Consider the following 23482-nt stretch of genomic DNA (forward strand, 5'->3'; position numbering starts at 1 on the left):
GCTGCCCAGGGAGGTCGCGGAGTCCCCTTCTCTGGAGATCTTCAAGACCCGCCTGGATGCAGTCCTGAGTGATGTGCTCTGGGCAGTCCTGTTTTGGCAGGGGAGTTGGACTAGATGATCTCTAGAAGGTCCCTTCCAACTCTGACAATTCCGTGATTCTGTGATAGTCGCTTTTCTTTGCAATGTCCTCCCGCCCAGCTCCAATCTAAAGCTTTAACATGGCTGATTGTTTTAAAGCTCTCTCTTCATCACTTCATGAGCTAGGAAAAAAAAAAAAAATCTAAGAGGAAGCTCTGTAAGTAGTTTTAAAAAAAAATCCATAATGTTCCCTCATCAATGCCGTTTGTAAAACCTAGAGATAATCCCAAGTGACACCCTCCAGCCTCGGGGCCTGCTTGGGACAGCTCTGCTTCTACAGCCACCTCCATCAGGTGGCTGCAAACTGCACGTTAACGAGTAATAACGCTAATTTCCTCTGCATAAGTGTGAGCTGTGTATTGGACATGCTTTGCCTATAACGTGGGACTCGTGGTACTTCACACAGGTGGTTTCCCACGTGCTTGCAGTAGGCAGTAGCTATGTGTTTTGCTGCCCTCAGTATCTCATTTCAGCAAGTATTTATTTGGTCATTTATGCCGAGTATTGACCAAAAAAAACTGTCCTGTATTTCAAAGGCACCATCTGCTGAGGAATGTGCCCGGTATTAACTGATACCTGAAAACGCACAGCGCCCTCAAGGGTTTCTCCACAGGAAAAATAATCTCAAAAATAAATCGTACTAAAAAAGCTTAAATATCAGAGGTTGAAAGATAAATGTAGCATGCAAAACAGTCACCAGAGTTTGCTGCAAATCTGCTTTTTGAGTTGATCTTCTGTTGGATGCTGCCCGGAAACCTCCCCGCGCTCTGCTGCAAGGCTCTGGGAGCTGGCGTGGGACCGCGTTAAACCCGGCCGTCTCCTCACCACGGATTCATACTGGTTTAATTTAAAGCTTTATTACAGGTTGCTTGCTCTTCTGAAGGGCAAACTGAAAACAAGTAATTTCTGACATCACAGGTCAGGACGATGGTTTGGGCTGTTGGAACATTTTCTGCTTAACGATGTGGCTGTTAATGCTTGGTGCTGTCCCTTAGTCGCAATTCTTGGCCATTATTGGTTGCCTTTAAAAAAACCCAAACATTTGATTACGCAGTTCTCGTTTTTTAGTGTGTATCATTAACTAAAGAGTTCACCTTGATTTTTCTAGCTTGGAATTTGTCTTAACTTCCTTCCTCGGCAGCAACGTTTTTAGCAAAACTGCAGGTAGGCAACAAGCTAGCACCTGAAATTACAGTAAGCACGTGTACCAAAAATGTAATAGGTATACATTGAACATATACCTGTTTTGAAACCGAACGAGCGTACTTCAGGCTGGACGTGAAAACCCGGTGTATGTCAAAGCCACGCGCTGCTCTCGTGGCTGTTTGACGCGGAAAGAGACACGTCGCCTTAAGAAACACGGAACGTGCCCAGCCCTGAAGCTTTGGGGGGTTTATTTTCCTTATCGGAACTTACTGCAGACGTATTCCGCGTACAGCCCACAAACCGCCCACCGACCTCCTTCAGGGGCCGGTCTCCCCCTCGCGGCGCTGCCCGGCGGAAGGGGCGGCGATGGCGGCGCTCCCGCCCCTCACCCGGCTCCGCACCGGCGAGAGGGCGATGGCGGCGGCGCCGGAGCTGCGGGAGGCGCTGGAGCAGCGGCTGCGGGACCTGGGCATCGCCGCGGTCACCGCCGAGCACCCCGAGGTAGGGGCCGCCCCCGCCGAGCGGGCGGCAGCGGCCGCGCTCTCTCTCGGCATCCTCCGGGTCCTCCTTAAATCCGGAAATAAAATCCTACGCACCCAACAGGGCAGAAGAGGCTACAGGGCAGTTTTAGGCCTTATTTATCAATATGGGATTTCTCTGTTGGACCTGCAGACGCTGGGCCCGACAAAATATTTTTGGGTTCTTTTGGGCCGTTCGCCCTCTGTCCCCCAGATTCCCCTTTCCCCCCTCAGTTCCTCGGCAGTTTCAGGAGCTGTGGCCCATCCACTTCTTCACCACAAAGTCACCGGTGTCTAGGATGCTTTCCAAACTTCCTTTCACTCTCAGTGAAAAGTGCACGCACCGCACCATTCCAGTCTGCTTGGGGTAGATCTGCAAAAAGGACTGCTATCAGGGCTGCCTTTCTGCATTTTTAAAGTGCAATATTCTTGCAACAGAAACTATTCGGAAAATGGGCAGGAGCCATACGTCACTTTTTATTTGTGTTCCTTTAAAACGTCTTCATAAAAGGGTACAGTTTTGAGGCTGAGTGTAACATTTGGGGATTTAATAAAAGTATTTAATAAATACTTTAAAAAATATTTAAGTATTTAATAAAAGATACCTGCCAGGACACAACTAAAAGTCTAATGGGAAAAAGTTTCATGCTACCCCGATCATATTTTCCAGGTGTTCACTGTTGAAGAAATGATGCCCCATGTCCAACATATGAAAGGAGGTCACAGTAAAAACCTGTTTCTTAAAGACAAAAAGAAGAAAGGGTTCTGGCTGGTGACTGTTCTGCACAACAGGCAAGTCAATTTAAATGATCTTGCCAAAAAACTGGGTGTTGGAAGTGGAAACCTAAGATTTGCTGATGAAAACGCCATGCTGGAAAAGCTAAAAGTGGGCCAGGGCTGTGCGACACCCCTAGCCCTCTTCTGTGACCAGGGAGATGTGAGGTTTGTGCTGGATGCTGGCTTTCTAGAAGGTGGCCACGAAAAGGTGTATTTTCATCCAATGACAAATTCTGCAACCATGGGCTTAAGCCCCGACGACTTTTTGAAGTTCGTGAGGTCAACAGGCCACGATCCCATCATTGTACATTTTGATGAAGACACTCAGTAGACAAAGTTTACTTTTCTATTACTAGGCATAGATTTTGTAGAGCAAAACTGGTGAAAGTCTCATTACAAATAAAATTTGGGGGAGTGGAAAGCTTACTCCTTTATTTTTTCAATTGTGTTAAGTTTATATTGTATGATCTGGTGACACAAAAAATACTGTCTTTGGGTTATTAAAAGTTTAACAGAATAGTCTTAAAAAGACAAGACATGTTTGCAATCTACCATTAAGTAATCAGAAGTAGAAAAGGCATTATTTGAATAAAGTTATATTGTTTATTAATAAAATGGATAAAACTGGAACTTTCCATGTGTGGTACTGGCCTTGAAGGTTCAAACTTAACATAATTAAGAAATAACAAGTTAACTTAAAAGTTATAAAATATTTGTCAATACATACAGGACAGAGATGTCTAAATTGTGCACCTGTACCCATTTTTCCCCTACTACACGTTGCTTTATTATTTTTACCTAGAAAAAAACCCAACTTAGCTACCCTACAGAAAACACATTTGATTGTCTAGGTTTTTAGTTGCATTTTCACTTTCACAGTATCCTCCTTTTGCGAAATAATTAAGCCTTCTGGTAATGGGCCCATGAGGACAGGTGTGACCCATCTCTAGCGCCTCCCCGCGAGGCAGGGCAGGGGGTGAGCCCGGTACCTGCCTCCCTCCTGGCAGAAGAGCACCAAGGAATAACGTCACTGCGGGTTCCTGACCAGGTGTGGTACGTCCTGCTGACACCTAGGAGGAAAGTTAATAAAACCTGGAACTGTATTAACTTTAATGCACAATTTCTACAGATTCACAAACCCACGGAGGATGTGCATCTTCTCTGCTCCACCACACCCTTAGCCAGCACCTATAGCGATGGGAAGAATGGTACAACGAGTAGCTGTGCTTGAGCTTCTCCCTTCAGGAGAAGGGGACTGCACGTACAAACATGCGTGTGTTTAAGAGGTTGAGGGGAGGCTGATTTGGCTTTCAATAGAGAATATATATTTAGTACTATCACAAGAACAAGAACAGGACATTCTCAACATTAAATTTCTAATCTAACTCTTTCTCCTCTCCTGCCTAAATGAGTAAAACCCCCTTCAAAAAGATTTTGTGTTGAAGACAGAAGCAGCAGAGACTCCATGAAGTCCAGTACGCGCGCTGTGCCAAGTACCCACACACAACCCAGAAATGGGAGTAGTGAAAGTGAGGGACAAAATCTGAAGACAATGGGGAAAAGGGCTTTTGAACACAGCCTAATAAAAATGTCATGTACAAACTATGCCTAAAGGCAAGCAAACAGTGTGAACACAAGTTGAGACAATGGAAATAAAGAATACAGAAGAGTGAAGAAAAAACACACAAAAGGGCTTGCGATCTTGGATGACTATTTGCTATGTGTCACGCTAAAGGATGCAACACTAACAATGATAAAGGGAAACACTTAAAAAAAAAAAAAAAAAAAAGGCAAAAATGAGCCAATTTGACTCAGTTTCATTCTATATGGCCAAGACAGTTCTATGAGAACATCAACAGTTGTGTGTTGGGTGGGTTTTTTCCTTCTATTAAGAAAGTGGAATCTTCTACAGAATTAACAACTACCATTGACTATAGAAAGAAAAAGCCTCTTCTAGGGCAAGGCAAGTTAGTTCACAATGATCCTTACCATGGTTTCCTTCATTTCTGAAGGATTTGGCACCTGTTCTCAGAGATGTGACGTTAGCAACAGACTACATCACGATACAATGGTTTAAAATTCTCCCTTCCACCTTAGAAGGACCCAAAGCAACCCCACCTATAGTGACACTTGTCTCAAATGGGAAAGAATTGACCTTAAAATGTTGAATGAATAGGAAGAGTCACTAGAAAAATGTCCAGATACATGTGAGTTTGTATTTGTTATTAAATAAAAGACTGAAAGGAACATCTGGTATTTGGGAATATTGGGTGGGTTACTGAACTCTGGATTGACAAATGCATTACTGAATTAGCTAGATACTCAGATACAGCCTTACGTGTCTTTACAAGTAAAATTTATCCTACCCTCTGCCTGCCACTCCCTCTTCCTCTCCCCTTTAAGGTTTCTTCTTTGTGGTACCCTAAAATCCTTTATCACTTAAGAAAAAATTAAATTTGACTTGTCAAGGTTTTTAAATCCAGAAAGCTCTAAATGTGAAAAATTGTTTTAAAGATGTGCACATTAGCAGTTTACTATGCTTCATGAATCTTAAAAATCTGTACTGTGTTTGTCCTCAGAAGAGATTCTGAGACTCGTCTTCACAAAAATAATGACCAAGCAAAATCAAAGCTTCAAATATTACATTTGGCAGATCTATAATGATTCTTCTTTGTATCTACTTATGAAATTAGTGTCTTTTTGTAAAAAATAATATCAAAATAGTGTATAGTTAAAAGCTACACAGGTCTACACAAATAAACACCACACAACAAACAACACACTGTCCAGAAAAATTCTGCTACAGTTTTATCGGTTTCCTTCTTGAAGAAATATTGAACACAACACCAACTGACCACAACGCCATCACTTAGTACCAACATCCTGCCAGCAACAGCAGGTTCCAGGAAGTGTGTGTATAAATGTACACACAAAATAAGAATAAAAGTTATTTGGTTTGGCATTTTAATAACATCATTAATAAATGTATACAATGGCAAACGTTAAAAAAAAATCAATATGTAAAGGAAATTACAGTTTTAAATAAGAGTTTTTAAGTTTTGTTTCACACCTAGGTACATTCCTTTAAGGCAGTTTCATTAATATCAAAGCATTATTTACATAAACATTATCACCTAACTCTAAAAAACACACATTAGCTCCTTTGTTGAGGCTGCATCATGTCTTGGAAAAAGTTTAGAAACAATAGGTGTTGGGAATGTTACTAAAATCTCAGCAGACTATCAGAAAAGTAAATAAAAATTATACATTGTATAGTACTACAACCTCTTGTCATCTTGAACTAGCAGTGACAGATTTGGCAACTCTTGCAGTAAAAAGCTGTGTGTACACTCTCGTAGGCTCTCCAACGGCTGCTGTGTTCTTTCCCTAGGAGTTCGTGTTTCAGAAAATGTGAAGCGGCACCCATATTAAATTTATGCTTTTATTTTAAGGGCACAGACCGGAAATATTAAAAAAGGAAAAAGAAAATAATCTAAAAATCATCAGAGCACAGAGCCCCTCCTGACTGCTCTTTGGCTCTGAAACTTCTTTGCAAAAGAAACTGCTGGGAGAAGTAGATTCCAATCTCTGAAATGTAAATATATCCCTGGTGCTGCTTTTGGCTAATTTAGCAAATGGAACCCAAAATCCCACTCCAGCCTCAGTAGTGATACAGACGAAGTGGGTCAAATCCTGTTACAATGGCCCAGATGGGCACTAGCCAGGACTCTGGCACACAAACCTGATCCACGCTGGGCTCTGACCGAGCTGGGTGAATTCTGTCCTCAAACTCCTGCTGATTCTCTCATACACAGAAACTTTGCTTCGTTTTTTGGATGAGGGGGTTCATTTCTAATACACGTTATCAGTTAGATAGTAGCTGTAAAGCTTGTGACTACACCCTGGCTGTGACTGCACAGGTGCTTTAAGAAGGTATAATAATATGCAAAAAGCAAGTGCAGAACTTGTGACAGGTAATCATGGACAACTTACTGAACACAGAAAAGAGGTGAGCTAATAAATAAAAAGTCAGGAGATGCAGGGAGGGCAGGCTAGGTGTGCCCAGAGAAGTGCCTGCCATGCCGTCATGGCAATACGCCACTCTCGCCTGATTCCCAGGGTCACGGAGAATCTACCTCAACACACACAACTGCTCTAATTCTGTGAATACAAACAGCATTTGGCACTACAGTTTAAATCTGTTAATTCAAGACACATGTTCTTCTAAAAATAGTAACGCTACTAAATGGTTAGGGTTTAATAGCTTAAAATGCATTGGTCCTCTGTTGCCAAGAGAGCTAGGAGAATCCAGTCACAATCAGACCCTGAAACGACCTTGAAAATATAATTTTCCTAATGTTTATGGTATTTCAATTCTCTTTCCTAACAGCTATGCCTTTAGTAAGGGCTACCGGCATTCCAGATTTTGCATCTGCCTACAAAATTCTGTAAAGGCAACTCTTCCTTCAGTCCCCATGGCTCTGCCTGGATTGCAAGTACAGGGATGGCACAGAAACCAGGCTCGACTCCAGGTTCTTATTGCTTAGAGTGACTCCTAGAGCACATCGGGGTTCTGTCGGCCTCGCTTGGTATTGGGGAGAAACTCGGCTGCACCCTGAGCTCTGAGTCCGTAAAGACCACACAAATTACCTGGGTACAGGCCCCCTCACACTGCAGCTCTTCCAGCCGCTGCCATCCATCCCACCCACCCCTCTGATGACAATCTCGTAGCTGTCACCGCACAGCCTGGAACGTCCAGAATCCTTCTCAAAAACATGACAGTATCTGTTAAAGTGTGGGAAACTGTTCCAGATGTAGCTGAGCTCAGGCTGCCTACAAAACCACTGTGGAGCTGGGTTCCAGGAGTGCGCGGGGACTCAGATGAGTCCTGGGATTGCTAACCTATGTTGATACTCTGCAAAAATCACCACGCTTCCACCGAAATCAGTGAAAATCTTGACAGAGACTAAGGGACCCGAAATAGATGCTAGCGTGAGTTGGTTATCAAAATAAGCCAGTGATTTTAATCAAATACCAGAAATGTCTTCAGAGGAAGAATGGGAATTCTAGATGGTGGAGAGCTGCAAAATTGGCCGTATTTTCACTTAAGAAAAATACCCCAAAAACATTTAAATTCTCTGAAAACAATCCTAGGCTGAACCAAGTGCTTATACTGTAAACCCAAAACATTCTACTTAGATCTAGATCTTTTAGCACATTTTATCATAAAAAGTATTTCAGAAGGAAGTCACAAGAAAATTTCCCTTTCTAAAGCTTACTGAACTTCCCTCTTTTTTTCCCCTTTTTGACAAAATTTCAGGAAAACGAAAAAATGACTTGCCAGTGTGCTTTTGAATCTGTTGAACTGCATTCTCTCTCCAGTGAGAAAATGACTATTCCAACTGTCCCTGTCAGCTTGAGACCTTACCCTGATAAAAGCCATAAGCCTGTGGAAAGCAGCTGCTCCTGCACTGAGGGAGTTGCGGCGGCTCTGCCCCACAGACAGCCTGTGCCCCTGGTTCTGCAGACACCTCACGCTTGCCTTTACTTATGTGAATGGAGAGAGCTGTAGGTGAGAGTTATGTACGTGCCTGTTGGGAGACGGGACACTAGGAAGGTTACACAGGTAACTTAACCCTTTAGAACAGGAATACAAATGTGCTGACTGATTTGTAATACAATATGATTACAGTAACTCGTTTTGGATCTGCTTATAAATTCATGTACACTTCCTTTGAGCTCTCTGCAAATGCTTTCCAGACAACAAATGTATGCAACCACTGAATGTACCAATAACATTTGTTGACTTTAATATAAATCAGTAATGAACAAAATGTATCTTACTAATAAAAGATAACCTTTAAGGGGAACTGATTGTAAAATGCATATGATATTATTTACATTTCTTTTTGCCATCAAGAAACCTCCTAAGCCACAATCCACTCATGTCAAAAGACAAACTAAAAAAAAAAAACCCAATCAACCAAACAGTCAATACAGAAACATCGTCAGACAGTCTTATCCTGGAAATGCCATTTGTTGGAAACAGCCTTATATTAAAATAAAAGTTATAGAAAAATCATACCTGACAATTTCCTGTCAGAAACATCTGAACACATATATGCAGAATAACTCGGGAATGTGAAAAACACAAATGACAAACAATTTCTATATAATACGATTATCCCATGACTCCCACTTTTGTTAGTTATCGAACTTTTTCAAATATGTAAACAAATTTTTCTCCTGCAGTATGCAACAAAAATCAGCATAAACTTTTTAAAGAGCAATTTCATGCAGATTATGCTAACCAAATAAGGCAGTGAAGTGCCAGTAAGCTGTGAGGTTTTTGTATCTGTATATACAGTCAATTTCAACAAAATACTACAGCATTTATTTTAGATTTACAGAAGTAAATATAAACTGCTAGTTAAGGGGGTTTTTGGCTAATTATTAGCAGAAGCTTAAGCAAATCAGTGGCTAAATTCATAAACAGAAGATGAAAGAAGTATTTTTTTTTTCCTGGAGTAATTCTTGAGACCTTAAAATTCTTGGTCCTTAGGGAGATGAGAACTGTCCTTTATTCAGCAGATCTTAACAGTGCAATGTGCAATAATTCCTAAGACCATCTACAAATTTTCGGCAGTAGACTCCAGTAGAGCTCCTTGATTCAAGGAAGGAAGGAAGGTAGGTAGGTTTTTATTTCTTGCCTGCTCTAGTCACGAAGAATGTAAAAAATTCCCTTAAATTTTATTAATGACTCCTACAGTCGCTGTCTTGTTACTTCAGATATAAAGGCTTCATACTGAGATACTGAAGGACACTTTTCTCTCTGTGTTCAGTTGAAAGGTAGAAAGAGAAAAGAACATAAGAAAAGCTTAAAGTGCAGAAGTATAAAATACAGAGTTAAGTCACTAACAGAACTAACAGCCAGTAATAGCATGCATCAAAGATGTTTTAATGAAGTCAAAAGAAGGACAGAATGCCAAAGACAAGCTTTATAAAAAGGCAGTTTCCTTATAGGATAAAATACTTTATATGTTTTGTTAAACTATTCTTTTAGATTCATCTGTCCCTTTCTGAGAACTGACTTCAGTATTACTTCTTAATGTGATTTCTTTAAACTTTCTTCTTCAAGAGACTTGAAAAATAAATGTAATTTTTTACAGGCAAAAGGCTAAATGGGACGACGTTCCCTGCCTACACAGGCAAAATAACTGCTGTAAAACAACCTGTTCTGCCTTAACTAATAAGCAAGATAGAAGTCAGTTAAGCAAGCAGTATTCACATCTGGTTAATGCAATGTGCACTTGTTCTTATATGTAATGCTGTTAGTTTGTTGTAAATGAAATTAATCTCATTTACATTTTGGGCAGGAAACTCACCACTTGGCCCACATCTCATGTAGTGGGTAATAGAATTAGGAGCTTTGTTGCTCCCTAGACCTGCTTTTTGAATTTCTGCTTTCTGGGATAGCTTCCACATCTGCAGAGAAAAGCATTTAATGTTATTCATTGTGTTTATCAGGACATGAAAAAAAACCCTCATGCATTAAAATATATTCTACTTATTAGTAGAGCAAAAGGATACATAAACAATTTTTTTTTAGAGGAAAGGACAGGGGAGAGGGATAGAAGAAACTCACTGGAAATGTCTACTCAACTACACTCATTAAAATTCATCTTAGCATTTAGAATAACCAGGTATTATTTCAAAGCCACAGTAAGATATACTTAACTTTTAGATACACTAACCCTAAATTTCTGCCTGTATGAAAAGAAAAACAAATAATAAGATGTAACCAAGACTAACTGAACCTAGCAGAGAAAGAAACTCATCTTTGCATTTTTTTTACTTGCTACACATTGGCAGAAATGTTCACATTCAATCTGCAAAACAGAAAATTATCTTTGCATGCAACAGCCTGAACGTGCAAAATGCAGCATCTTAATGTACTATCCACTTAAAGCAAAGCATTGAGCAAATCTTTAACTGCAAGCAAATTATTGAGCCCGAACAACAAAACCTTTTTTGGTCAGCACTCACATATTTAGTGTTTATAATTACCATGCAAAGTCCTAACACAGTTTTTAAAGGCAGCAAGAATCAAGGACCGAGCAAGCGCACCGTGTGTTTTACAGTCAGCCATTTGAATGGTGGAGGAGCAGTAGTGATTGGGTCTGAAAGCAATTTCACAGGTCCTTCCACTAGTTGAGCATAGCCCAAAAGAGATACCTACAATGTGTGTATTGTTAAAGCACAAAGATCAAAAAGGTGGAGGAAAAAATAATCCTGCTGTACATGAAAACATTTGTTTTCTTTCATATATAATGAACAAATGTTCACAATTTATTTTTCAGAGACATTAAAAAGTCTCTAGAAGCATGCTCTCACTGGTGCAGCTGAACTCAACAGAGCAAAAACAGGAGCACAAAAAGTTATTATCCTCAGAACTGACATGTAATTCATTACAAATTTATAAAATAATACAGAATAGTAGCTTGAGCCAGACAAGGTTAGTCTAAAGTCCCATAGAGGACCTGAGACACTAGTACTCAAAGACGCTAACACTCACTTATTCTGAAGCCCTTTGGGCTTAAGAGAGAAGCTGTTTTAATCATAAAATCATAGAACGGCTTGAGTTGGAAAGGACCTTAAAGATCATTGAGTTCCAACCTCCCTGCCATGGGCAGGGACACCTCCCACTAGACCAGGTTGCCCCCCCAATAGAGTAAGGTAAAACACAGGATAAAAAGGCATTAAATATCAAGCACAAGTATTCACTATCAGATTTGGTTTGGATGTGAAAGCTTAGTGCTGTGAAGAGAAATTAAACAATGCAAACTGAAGTGCCCCATGGGCAGTGGCTAGAGGAAGAAAAAAAAAAAAAAGTATTTTTGTTGCCTTGATAGCAAGCTTTAACTTCACTACAGGGGTAACCTTTCAAATTTCTCTTTAGATCCTGGCCCTGCTCGTGATTACAACTGGGGTTCAGTGGTCATGCTGGAGATTTCGTAATAAATATATCTGCAGACAATACTGCTATTTTTTGTAGCTGTGACAGCCTAAGGATGTAAGCAAGACAAGTCTGGCCAACAAGATAAAGGCATGTCTAAAAGCCTATCCGATTTGTCCAACAATAGCAGTTGATCTAAACAGAAGATACTACCTTTAGCTACAAACCTTGTTCTGATCATAACAAGCAGTCTCGCTGCAAGACACAGACTGGCAATCAGTTAAGAAAAATACAGATACTGGAAGCACAGTATGAGTTTATAATAAGTACTCTCAGAGCTACGATTTTTTTCTCTAATTCTTTAAATAACTTGCAAAATGTATTATGCACACGTTGCTTCAGATAACAGCACTGTTCATCTCAAAACTAATTCCAACACATCTACAGATTAACGGAAATGAAGTGAAATGACATGACTCAAGATCAGAACACTGATCTCGCTGTGTGAGAGTAAATGCACGTGAGATTAAGAACGTATTTCAGATTTGGGTTCGTTTAGTTTTTTTAGTGGCTTGTCTTTTCTTTCTTTTTTTTTTTTTTTTAATTCTAGAGGGAACACAGCAATAATTACCAGCATGCTGTGAACAACATCGAAGTGAGAAATTTATCAGCCCAATAATAACGGATGCCTGCAGACATGGTAAAGGATGGCAGCTTGACATTTGAAACAGTAGTTTTACCCTCCACAGAATGTCTTTGAAACATCCAATCCTCTCCCCTTGTTCCTTTTCCCCACCTTGAAATGTAGCTGGAGCTCTGGAATTAACGATTCTCTTGTATGAAACGGAGACCATAAAGACAAACGTATAGGATGTCTGCTGCTGCTTTTCCTTCAGGAGCTGCATATTTGCAGCACTAAACACTCAAGTTCAACCCATGTAGCAGTACCATGACTGCCACAAAACTGCTGGCAAAATAAATTCAGTGGTGAAAATCAGAATATGACATTCATTATTTTCAATATTTATTTTCATTTTTAAATATTTTTCCGCTAGATATGTTTTCATTCAGGTTTTTTATAGCTTATGGAATTTTGGCCTACAATAACTGTTAGTAACTATTTCCTCTTGCAAGAAAGTGCTAATGTCTAAAGTCTCATGTAATCATAGTTTAGGTACGATACAATTTTAAACTCTGTTTATAATTACCATTGAGACGTTTGAAACAATTACAGAGGCATATTAAGTAATTAGTTTTCAACATTTGTCTTTAGCTGGTCATGTGAGTTTTAATGAGTTACTTGCTTAAGCATTCCTGTACTCCCATAACTTTGCAAGCAATTTTTTTGTTGTTTTTTTCTTTTATTTAACTGTGTTAATTTAACAGTTTTTCTGTTATTTTGTTACATATCTTGTTTTCTATTATATTAGTGTTACTTCTATTAAGAAAAAATGAATTTCCACCATCATCAATACAGCTTTTTATTACCATACATCACAAGGAGTCTCATATAACTCTGTTATTTGACTCCTAATAAAACCGTACACTTCACCACATTTGTACACCAGAGGTGGAAAGACAAAGTACAGAGAAGGGAAAAGGTGGAAAAGGTCATTTTTTCATTACAAGTGCTGTGTATCATATGACTATTTATTACCTCTTCATAAGAATGATCATTTATGTTTAGGATTATGAAAGGTCTCTGTATTTATCAATGTTCAAATATTTTAATAAGTACAAATAGTAATTCATATTTAGTGTGCAAGCTAGAGGCACTGAAGTATTGGGCTATAACTTGTTCCTTGTGCAAAGTGCATTTATGCCAGGACATGACATAAACGAAAACAGTAAGACACTGAAATATCTCTAAATGCTTCTTTTCATTAGTATCTCATTTTGAAAGAAAGGGGGAAAAAAAGTATTTTTACTCTAAGTACATAATCAATATGTTCCCGATAAATCTGAAAGCATGAGCACAGCTGAAAAGTACCGTCTTTGTACCAGAAAGTATGTTGTTCACTGTGCCATTTTTGTCAATGCAGCATGCAATTGCTTTAACATGCATTCAGTAATGTACAGGAAAAAACCAAAATATTTGTAATGCATGACAAATAAAAATATAGCTTGTATTATAAAGACTTTTAAAGGCATGCAAAATATATACAGTGCAATTAATGTTTCATGCAAACTTTGGTGAGGTTACACTTTTACATTCAAACATGCCAGAGTACACAACTGAGCCCTATGCCATTGTTCTTAGAAAACAACAACCCACAGATCCAACATAAAATTATTTTTTCGTTGTAGTATTAGACTATATATATATATGTCATATTAGACTATATATATATTTAATAACACAACTTCCTTATCATACACAACCATACTCATACCACACAGTTTTATTATCTTCAGAAACCAGCAGTGGGGATTCAGCCTCGCTAGTGTTTACACAGGTGGTAGGAACAAATTCACTAGTTGGAACTGACTGCGGGTCACTATGATCAGATTTCTGATTAGCAGAAGGCTGTTCTTGATTTTTCGGTACTGATCTAAATGCTGACAGATTTGCCTGATCAGGTTTTTTTGATGTCGATCTTTGAGGCAATCCACTTATATTACTAACTAATTCAGTGTTAAGGGATAAAAACGGCTGAGCCACAGTAAATGATCCTGTGCTGTCATTATTACTAAATATACTGACTTTATCATTAAACACACTTGTGCTTAGCAAAGTTCTCCCATGGAAATTTGACCTTTCCATCCTTGAGGTCTTAGGCACATCAGAGTTATATCCTAAATTATGTGGTTTAACTCTATTAGCTGTATGGCTCTGTGGAACACAATCTACTCTGTAAGCCACACAGTGAAAAAAATTAGAGGATAACTGGTGTGCTGAGTACTCACTAGAGGTTGATGGAACACTCCTGTCAGCAGTGGATGGTGCTGGATCAACTGATACTGGTTGCCTACTGTCCTTAGACAAAAAATCATGAATGCTTGTCCTTCTAGTAGTTCCTTCCGCCGTAGAAATCACGCTGCTTGCACGAGGTAAGGTAGCATAAGGATTGCAATCTCTTGATTGTCGCTGTGATACAGGTGCTTGTATCTTTTCTTTGACTGATTTGGCCTTCCCTTGAGTGCCTGATGTAAATTTTATTGGAGAGCTAGTAAAGTAGGTATCTTCAGTTTTACGAAGGCCGGGCCTTACAAGTTGTTCTGGTTTAATGGATCGTCCATCTGAGAAATCGATTGTATTTTTTACACTTAATGATCTCACAATACCACAACCAGCAGATGGTTGTTTTCTTAGCTTTTCCTTTCCTGTCAGCTCAGCAGACTCAGATAAGCTTTTCATGACTTCATCTAAAAGATTCTCTTCACTTGTAGATTTCATCTGTCAAAAATATGAAACATCTTATAAATCTATAAATTGTAATTTTCACCTTTTCTTAAGCAATCTTTGTGGATATAAATGAAGAACAATTCTAAGAAGTTGGTTTGGGGTTTTTTTAATTTCTCAGATCTAAAAGCAGTATTAAACACCTACAGTACATACTCATGAGTTTTCTGTACAGCTTAGAAGTACTTTCAAAACTAGGTGTCAGACAGATCATTAACTATATGGAATTAGTTCCTCTAATACTGATTAACTCAACAAATCAGATAATCAAAGCTTGCGGTTCATCTTCTCACTTGCCCTCTGCCATCACTAATGCAATCACTCCTCTTCCTAAGCAATTTCATATGGACTATTATTTCAACTTACACTGATCATCCAGAGCTAAAAGCTTGAATGACAAATCAATGACAAAATTCTCAGAAAGTAATACAAAGTACATAACCTTTAGGCACCCTTGGGGCCTAAATTGGGACTGGACAGCTCTCAACTCTTTTTGGAGAAAAGACTTCAGACCTAGAAAAAAGGTTTAGGTGAATACTATTCACAGACTCAGTGGAGAGAGATTTCAGTCTTTTTCAAAATGGTAAAAGAGACAATTAGAAAGAATTAAGCTAAGAGCATTAAGGAAATACTCTGGCAGAAGACTGGAAAGAGACCTCTTGAATACGCTTCCAACTTGAACGATTCAGTGATGCTATGAAAGGGATTCTGTGATTCATGAACAGCAGTGAACTAGACTTGATGACTCCGGTGGTTTATTTCTATTGCTGAAAAAGTATTTAAGAGTATGCTTAAAACCCAAAAATCCTTGTTAGAGAGACCACAGGTGAGAGGTCATTTGAAGTATCTAACAAAAAATCCAGAAATTTAGTCCAGTCTCAAGTCCCTACCCCAGACTACCCCAAATCAATTAATCTGTGAACGTATATTTTTCAATTTCAGTTGTGTTGTTAAAAATAGATGGAGTCTGATCCTTACTCTTGATAGGGCCTAGTCACAGTAACTGGCTTGCTTTATCCTAGAGTGCTTCTAGGCTTAGGACAGATCTATTCAAGAATTAGCAATGAAGAAGGTGATTTGGGGCTTCTAACAAACTACCACTGATTTAGAGAAATGTTCTCTTCGTCCTTTCCCTCTCAGATTTCAGCAAGCTCCAAGGTCAGGGATTTTTTTTTGGCAGTAAAGTTAAAAAGACACAACTGAAGCAGACAAGATTCTCTCCTCAGGGAATGAAGTAAAGCATCTTCCTTCCTGTTGGTGTAAGACAGATCTGACAACAGCTGTTATTGAAGACAAGTGCTGAAATGGAAGAAGAAAAGTACTACCTACTCTGAGTTTACAGCCTTCCATCTGAACTCTGGTGAGTGTACCATGCATCAGTACACTGGACAATTTTGTGCAGTAGAGGTTGACTTTCTTACCTAATTCAGTAACCCAGAAACGGTCAAGCTGTGAAATTCCAAATGTTTTTATGTGCAACAAGTACAGTTTATCAGGATACAGTCCACACTACTTCTTAATGCAGGCGTAATCAGTATCTCCACAAAGTTTTGAAGCTATTCTACTCACTGTAAGTCTTCTATTAATTCCATGCCCATATAAGAGATAATACCTAGTTAAAGTAGTTTTTAAACTAACCTCACTTGAGGTACTCTTGTTGCTTTCTTCTAAAAACTGTTGCAGGGTAACAACTTCACTTCCAGGGGAACCACTTTTGATCTGTTTTCCACGACTCTCCAGTGTTTCGGGTGTTCTTTGCTGCAGCACAGGACTTGACCTCGTGTGACCTTTCAAGTACTGAATAGGACTGCTGCTGCTGCTAGACCAAGCCTCGTGTTCATGTAGCAGACTAAATTCTCCGCTGCTGTGACTCTGTGGCCTGCTTTGATTGTTAACTGCACCTGCTTTGGGGGTAAACGGTATTAAGTATTTCATAAGAAAAATATATGAAAGCTGTTAAACAGTATAACCTTGCTCAAATCTGGAACCTTATCAGATTCAGTTTACAACAATTTTATTTAAAATTGTAAAAAATCCAGTTGTCCTTTTTTACTCAAGCCAAATGTAATATTAATACAATTGCACTCCCCTGACTTACCTCTTATAGCTCTTCAAACATGACATGATAGCTTTTGAGTAAAAAGCTACCTTTCGCTTATAATCTGGGCCTCCATCTACATAATACTATATTCCTAGAGTATAGGAGTATAGAGTATAGAGCCTCCACTCTTTTTCAGTCTCACTGTGAGGCACACATGCTAATATACTATTAATGAGTTTTACATTAAATGAAATACCAAGGGTGGAATAGCAAGAAAATATTTTCTTCAACATAGTTCTTCAACAAGAACTACTTAGGAACGCTGCTCCTCCAACAGTTTCTGCCATTGCTTCTAGTTTATTACAACTGTGACCTTAAGGAAGCATATGGCATTAAATGCACAACACCAATTCTTTTTATTTTTCAATAATTGTGAATTGCTTAAAAAACCTGATTAATAATCAAGTATTTCCTACTTAATTTCATTTTCTCAGGAGTAACATGAAGTTTGAAGAAAGATCAATTGTTTACAGCAGTTTTAACACTGTACAGACACCGGGGCAGGGACTACTTAAAAGAATCCTCTAAATTTCCTAACAAGCAGATACCGTTTAATATTCACGGTTTGCATTTATTAAATGAAGTCTTGAGTTGCCAGCATTCTAGTTGAGTATGTACAATGGTCTCCAGATAGAATGGCCATTATAAACAAAAACAGATCAATGCTCCTAAGGTAAGAAATTTAGAGAATATTGCTAAATCCAGGAATGGTATTAATCTTTTTAAAACAGAATATAAAAGTTTACAGGATGGTATTACATACACCATTTTGTCTGGTTTGTGTTGTACATGACACAGCTCTACCAGCAGCTGTACACACGTGGTACAATGCTAGGAGAAAAAAATGGAGCAACTTCTCTCCTTAAAAATAAGTGATTTTAAAGTAATTTGGAGGGATTTTTTTTTTTTTTTTAACATCATTATTTTGGTTAGGTTTGGTTTAAAATAGTTTGTAACTTATATAGTAATATCATCCGTTTAATATTTATTACAAACATAAGTTCTATTTAATACCTGTATCCTTTCCTAATTTGGCGAATGAAGGCTGTAAAATGCTTAAAGAAAAACATGCTGTGGTGCGCTGTGGGAATTTTTTGGTTTGGGCTTTTTTAACCTATATAGATGATCTTGCAGAGAAAATAATGGAAATGAAGCATGTATGTAAATTCACCTACAGCATACCTTTGACTTCATGGAGTGAAGCATTGTTATTGCTATTGCTAGTGGACGTTCTGCCACTATCAAGGCTGGCTGGTCTGGAAGCTAAATGGAAAATCAGGAGACACCATGATGAACAAAATTTTAGCAGATGACACGGTACCTTTACATTCTGATCACAGAATGCTCAGAGGCAGGAATCATGCACTATTTCACAGGCTGAGCATGCCCATTGTCAACAAAGTGGTTTCTTACAGATCAGAAAGCGAAGGGATTTCCAGGCAGTCCAAGAGGACACTTTAGAAAAGGGCACTACAGGAATATTGAGGTACAAGGGAGAGGAAAAGAGAAATAGAGTGTACATTTAGAATTGAAACCGATTGGTTAGTGGGAAACCAGGATTTTACAGATGAAAGGATGGACATGCAGAAAGCTGCTCGTGATTAGGTCACTTACAACAGACTTGACAAGGAACCTTGCACATTGTTGAAATGCCACGAACAGGAGGAGCAAGAGCATCTGCACAGATAGTGTCCTGTACTCCTATCCAATATAATGGAAATGCACTGTTACTATCTTCAAAAATGTTTGTTGCTCATACTAATTTAAGTATTTATAGAGGAGTTAAAACTTCATTTCTAAATAATCTATGATAGGTTTCACTTTACAGTTTTGCTTGAAGGAATGTGTAATGATTTTATAAAATACAGTACATGACAAATTTAGGTTTCACTGAACAATAAAACATTGAAAAATCAGGCCAGATTTGCATTATTTATTTTTCAGGATTGAAATTGTAACTTCTTTTATTTTACTATTAACTTAAAATAAATTTTTAAAGGGAAAATATTTTGATCCTGTTCAGATGCACTTCACAGATACTTTCTACTAGAGATATAGATCATCTGATGTAATAGTTAAGAAAGAAAAGAATAATCTGAAGAAATGATACTATACATTCGAGAGATATGCAAATCACAGAAAGCATGCTCACTTGAACGATGCCATTCACTTTTTTTGCAAACTTAGTTAACATTCACATAATTTATCCTTAATTCATTTAATTAAAGTTCACCTCTTACCATGAACTCTTGATCCTGTACTAGAATCATCACTAATACCTTGTGGACTTACATCTTCAAAGGATGTAGTATCTATACACAGAGACATAAAACAAGATGTAAAATAAAACAGAATGAAAAGATTATTGAAATATTTATCATCTGTAAGATATACTAAAATATTTTTCAAACCAATCCATTTTTACTTAGGTAACATTCTGTAGGAAAAATCCTGAAACATTTTATAACTGCATTTAATAAACCTATTCAGTATCTTAGCACTGCAACTCAATTATTAAGGTTTCTTTTTGCTGAAAAACTTAAAATATTAAGTGCAACCAATATTTACATGAAATTGCTGTTACACATAGTCACATCACGGTGCAAAAAGCTTCTACCTATACCTTTATTATTTAGTAACTGCTTGGATCTGAAGCCTGTAGAAGAGTTGACAGTTGCAAAGTTGATAGCTGTAGTAGAGAAGGCCATAGCTCCCAATTCTTTCCTCCTTTTACCCGTAGATATATCATCAGGACCCTCCAGATGCTCAGAACTACCTGTCCATTGTCCTCCTGCTAGGACCATGGACTGCACCAGGTCATTCATGGCTGGGATGCAAATGAAAGCAAATGATCAGCATGGTCAATGTATTTGCTTCTGTTCTTATTTTGTATTGCAAAACATTTGACAGTTTTCTAAGCATTAAAGCGCATTGAATACTGGAAGATATAAACACAAGGTCATCTGTGTTATGACATGCAATCAGCTCAATGAATGAGAAGTGTTATAAGTCAGAGACTTCTTTCAGCTCAGTATGGTTCTAAAAACTGATTTTATTAGGTATAATCGCCATGCTTGCACTGCAATGATATGTAATATATATGTTAGAAGCTTCGATCTGCGGTTTGCAATGATAAAATGGAATGAATAAGGATAAAATGAGCAAAGGTGCTAATACAATATAATGTGAACAATGATACGGGATCCTTGTACAGTGCAGGTTACTGCAGGGATACTGTATTTTACATAGTAACAAAAGGATCTGAAAAAGATGACATCTGATGATATTCACTTTTACTTCACAAAACTAGAGGAAATTGTCCACCCCTCATTAAAAAATAAAATAAAATAAATCAATACAACATATTGGCAACAACAACTGATGAATACTTGAAGAGTGACAGACCACCATACAGCCTTGCACTATTTTTTCTACACTTTCTTTGAACAAAAAATTACAGTGATTTCTTAACAAAAAAACTTATGAAATGTGTAATTTAGAACTATTTATGTTAACACAGTGCACTGTCAATTTATATACACATAGAGACATGTGTATATAGACAACTGTATACAAATATGTGCAATCACAATGCACTGAATATATATATGTATGTGCGTGTACATGTAAATGTGCAGGTACGTGTGTGTGTGCACATGTGCACATATATAAAGTATTCAGTGCCAAGGTTTTAAAAAAAAAAAAAAGAAAAAAGAAAAAGCTCCAGCTCCTTGTATTGTAGCAGGACTCGCACATTGCAAAATAGGAGGAAAAATACAGCGCAGTCCAGGGAGAGGTTAGTGAAAAATTAGTAATGGAAGCCAGTGTAGCCATTTAAAAGAAGCTGAACTGTCATAAAGTCTTACACATGGAGCGACGGTAGAAGGCCTTCATTTTGTCTTTTTCCTTCGGTCTGTTCCTCAAAAAGGGCAGTCTTTTCAGTGCAACCACTTTTATGTCATAGCATGAGGAAAAACGGAAACAGGGAAATGAAAGAAAAAAGGGAGAAGAACAGATGGAAGTTAAATGTTGAAACTAAGGACAGAAATGAATGTCTGAGTTTAAGCTATGTATGCTATGCTAAAAACTATCATTCTCATGCTTCTGTGTGACAATGAATATGAAATCTACACTGAAATATGAAAACTGCACTATGAAAACTTTAATATACTCAGAAAGGCACCGAAAATAATGGTGAAGTGTAATACAGTTTGAAAGTTCTAACTGCCAAGCTTTTGCAAAAATAAACGTAACTTCTTTGCAGATGATTACAGAAATTGATGAGTATATAGTTTTTACTGTGAAAAAAATAACATTACTTGAACATAAGAAAAATGTGAAGCAAAAAAGGCCTAAAAATGAAAGCAACTTTAAGTACAACTTCGACTTCAGAATATGTTCACATCACTATTTTTTGAGATTAGTAACTTTTGTAATGTTTTGCCCTGCATCTCTAGTAGGACACAATCTATTATCAGTCTTCATTTGTTACATTTTGTGCTCAATAATATTGGTCATCTACTGTCTTATATTAATGCCATCCAAAATTACATGGAACTTATGTTCAATCTACTGTTTGTGTGCAGTGACTTTAATATTTTACTGAAATAATCCACTTCAAATGTGTAGTAAAAAAAATAAAATCAAGATTTATTGGCTGGAATGGTATACACTGTATTTTTTAGCTGAAAAATACCAAAGATTTAAAAAAACAAAAACCAAAAAACAAAAAACAAAAACAAACAAACAAACCAAAAAACCCACAGCCAACACAAGAAAATCCAAATGTGAGTGTTGCTGTAACATTTTGGGAGGCCTAAGAGAAAAATCAAGATACATAATATCACGAAAAAGAGTTAAAATTACAACTAGTATTAAAAGATGGAGGAGGGGGAAGTCACAAGTTAATCTTGCCCTTAAGATTCAGCTGTTCTGCATTAGTAACCGATTACTGGCAGACACCTGCATTTTGAAGCATCAGATAAATGCGTCAGATGACTGCCAAGCATACAGGAGCCACATGCAAACAACTGGCATGTAAAGATCCAGAAAGAAATACATAATGAAATTACTGAAAAGTACTTATTTAGGCAGATATGAAAGCATTATAGTCCAGCTGATCAGCCCAAGATCTGCTTGTTTTATCTCTCTGAAGTCACTTTTGGGACACGTGCTTTGTCATTTGCCTTGGTTTTCCACTCAACCAGAAGCTTGTTATACAGCAGTTTCTATTTTACACAGCAGTGCATATATACACGTGCATTTACGAGTGCACATGAACTACCTTGAAAGAGAAATGCATCTCCCTCTCCTTCATATTATTCTGTCTTTGCACTGACAGTAAGAAGTTTACAATGCGATACTTTTTACAACTTCCAATGAATGCATGATCGGCATAGCCACAAGTGTCAAAAACAAACACAAAAGTTCACACAGTTGCAGAATATAACTCTATCTTGACCAGAGAGGAACAGCAAACACCCTCCTGTCTCAGGTCCTCATGCTGTGGGGTGGGGAAGAACAGGGAGAAAAGAAAAGCACATGTACTACCTATGTAAGATAGGAGTACACTAAGTACAATTTCACCTTTGAATAATTCACTATATAGGTATACAGATATTTTTTATTATGTACATATACTTGTAGGTACTTCAAAATAACCAGTTTTTTTATTTGGTTTGATCTTTTTCAGATCAATAAAGCATTCCTCCTCTTGTAGATCCTGAGGAAATAATCCAAAACCAACATAAACATAGATGCTGACTGGCTCAAAAAAAGCAGAGAGGCTGCTAAACCTCTCATAAAGGAGACACGCATGTTGTCTATCTAAGTGTATATAAAAGTACATAGTTTTGAACAGATCCCTCCAAAGTAATATGAGGCAGAGCATCAAACTAGTTTTCTAACAGGTAAAAACCCAATTGGTTTCAGCACTAATGCCATCCAACCAAAGAGGTAATTCCCTTCTATTCCTACTTTTTGTCATCACGGTGAAACATGACTCTCTTGTAACTTCTATAATCCTTTATAGCCAAGATAACTGATCCCTCTATAATCCTTTATAGACAAGATAACTGATCCCTCTTAAGTAAAAACGTCCACCCTAATCTTATTAAAAAGTAACTAGAGGATGTTCAAGAATCATCCGTGTAATCTGTGATTCTTGTTCATTAACACGGATCACCTCCGAAAGGACGGATTTATAGTTCCCAGCAACTGTACCAAACAGAAAACTTCGCTGCAACTTCCAATGTCCTGGAAATCATACATCAAAACCTGTCCTTTGGTAAAATGCAACCTCCTTGAGAAACTATGCAAGTAATTTCTGCATAGAATACAACTAAAGAAACATCCTGCAAAAACCACTGGAATGGCAGCAGAAAGACAAAGGACACCACAAAGTTTAGATTCAGCAGCTTTAGCTCTTTACGCCTTTACTCCAA

The 23482-nt window shown here is 37.9% G+C and overlaps 2 protein-coding genes across 3 annotated transcripts in view; one reads left to right on the forward strand and one right to left on the reverse strand.

The window, feature by feature from the left end:
* The first annotated feature begins 1647 nt into the window (after positions 1 to 1647).
* On the forward strand, positions 1648 to 3207 carry LOC141466872 (prolyl-tRNA synthetase associated domain-containing protein 1-like). Its single transcript, XM_074150982.1, has 2 exons — positions 1648 to 1785; positions 2473 to 3207. Exons 1-2 carry the CDS (start codon positions 1651 to 1653, stop codon positions 2908 to 2910), a joined length of 573 nt encoding a protein of 190 aa, XP_074007083.1. The 5' UTR covers positions 1648 to 1650; the 3' UTR covers positions 2911 to 3207.
* A 5896-nt stretch (positions 3208 to 9103) lies between these two features.
* Positions 9104 to 23482, reverse strand: part of CCDC88A (coiled-coil domain containing 88A) — an 81284-nt gene continuing 66905 nt past the window's right edge. The window contains exons 26-34 of one of the 2 annotated variants that reach the window (XM_074150263.1): positions 20906 to 20989; positions 19663 to 19866; positions 19280 to 19351; positions 18654 to 18740; positions 18222 to 18302; positions 16577 to 16842; positions 14443 to 14932; positions 9965 to 10064; positions 9104 to 9411 (exon numbers count right to left, since the gene is read on the reverse strand). In XM_074150263.1, the coding sequence (XP_074006364.1) occupies positions 10000 to 10064; positions 14443 to 14932; positions 16577 to 16842; positions 18222 to 18302; positions 18654 to 18740; positions 19280 to 19351; positions 19663 to 19866; positions 20906 to 20989 (1349 nt within the window). In that variant the 3' untranslated portion in view covers positions 9104 to 9411; positions 9965 to 9999. Of the gene's footprint in view, positions 9412 to 9964; positions 10065 to 14442; positions 14933 to 16576; positions 16843 to 18221; positions 18303 to 18653; positions 18741 to 19279; positions 19352 to 19662; positions 19867 to 20905; positions 20990 to 23482 lie in introns of those variants that run through there. The other variant, XM_074150264.1, reaches the window with a different exon arrangement.

The sequence above is a fragment of the Numenius arquata genome, chromosome 7, assembly GCF_964106895.1.
Source record: "Numenius arquata chromosome 7, bNumArq3.hap1.1, whole genome shotgun sequence".
NCBI classification, from domain to species: domain Eukaryota; kingdom Metazoa; phylum Chordata; class Aves; order Charadriiformes; family Scolopacidae; genus Numenius; species Numenius arquata.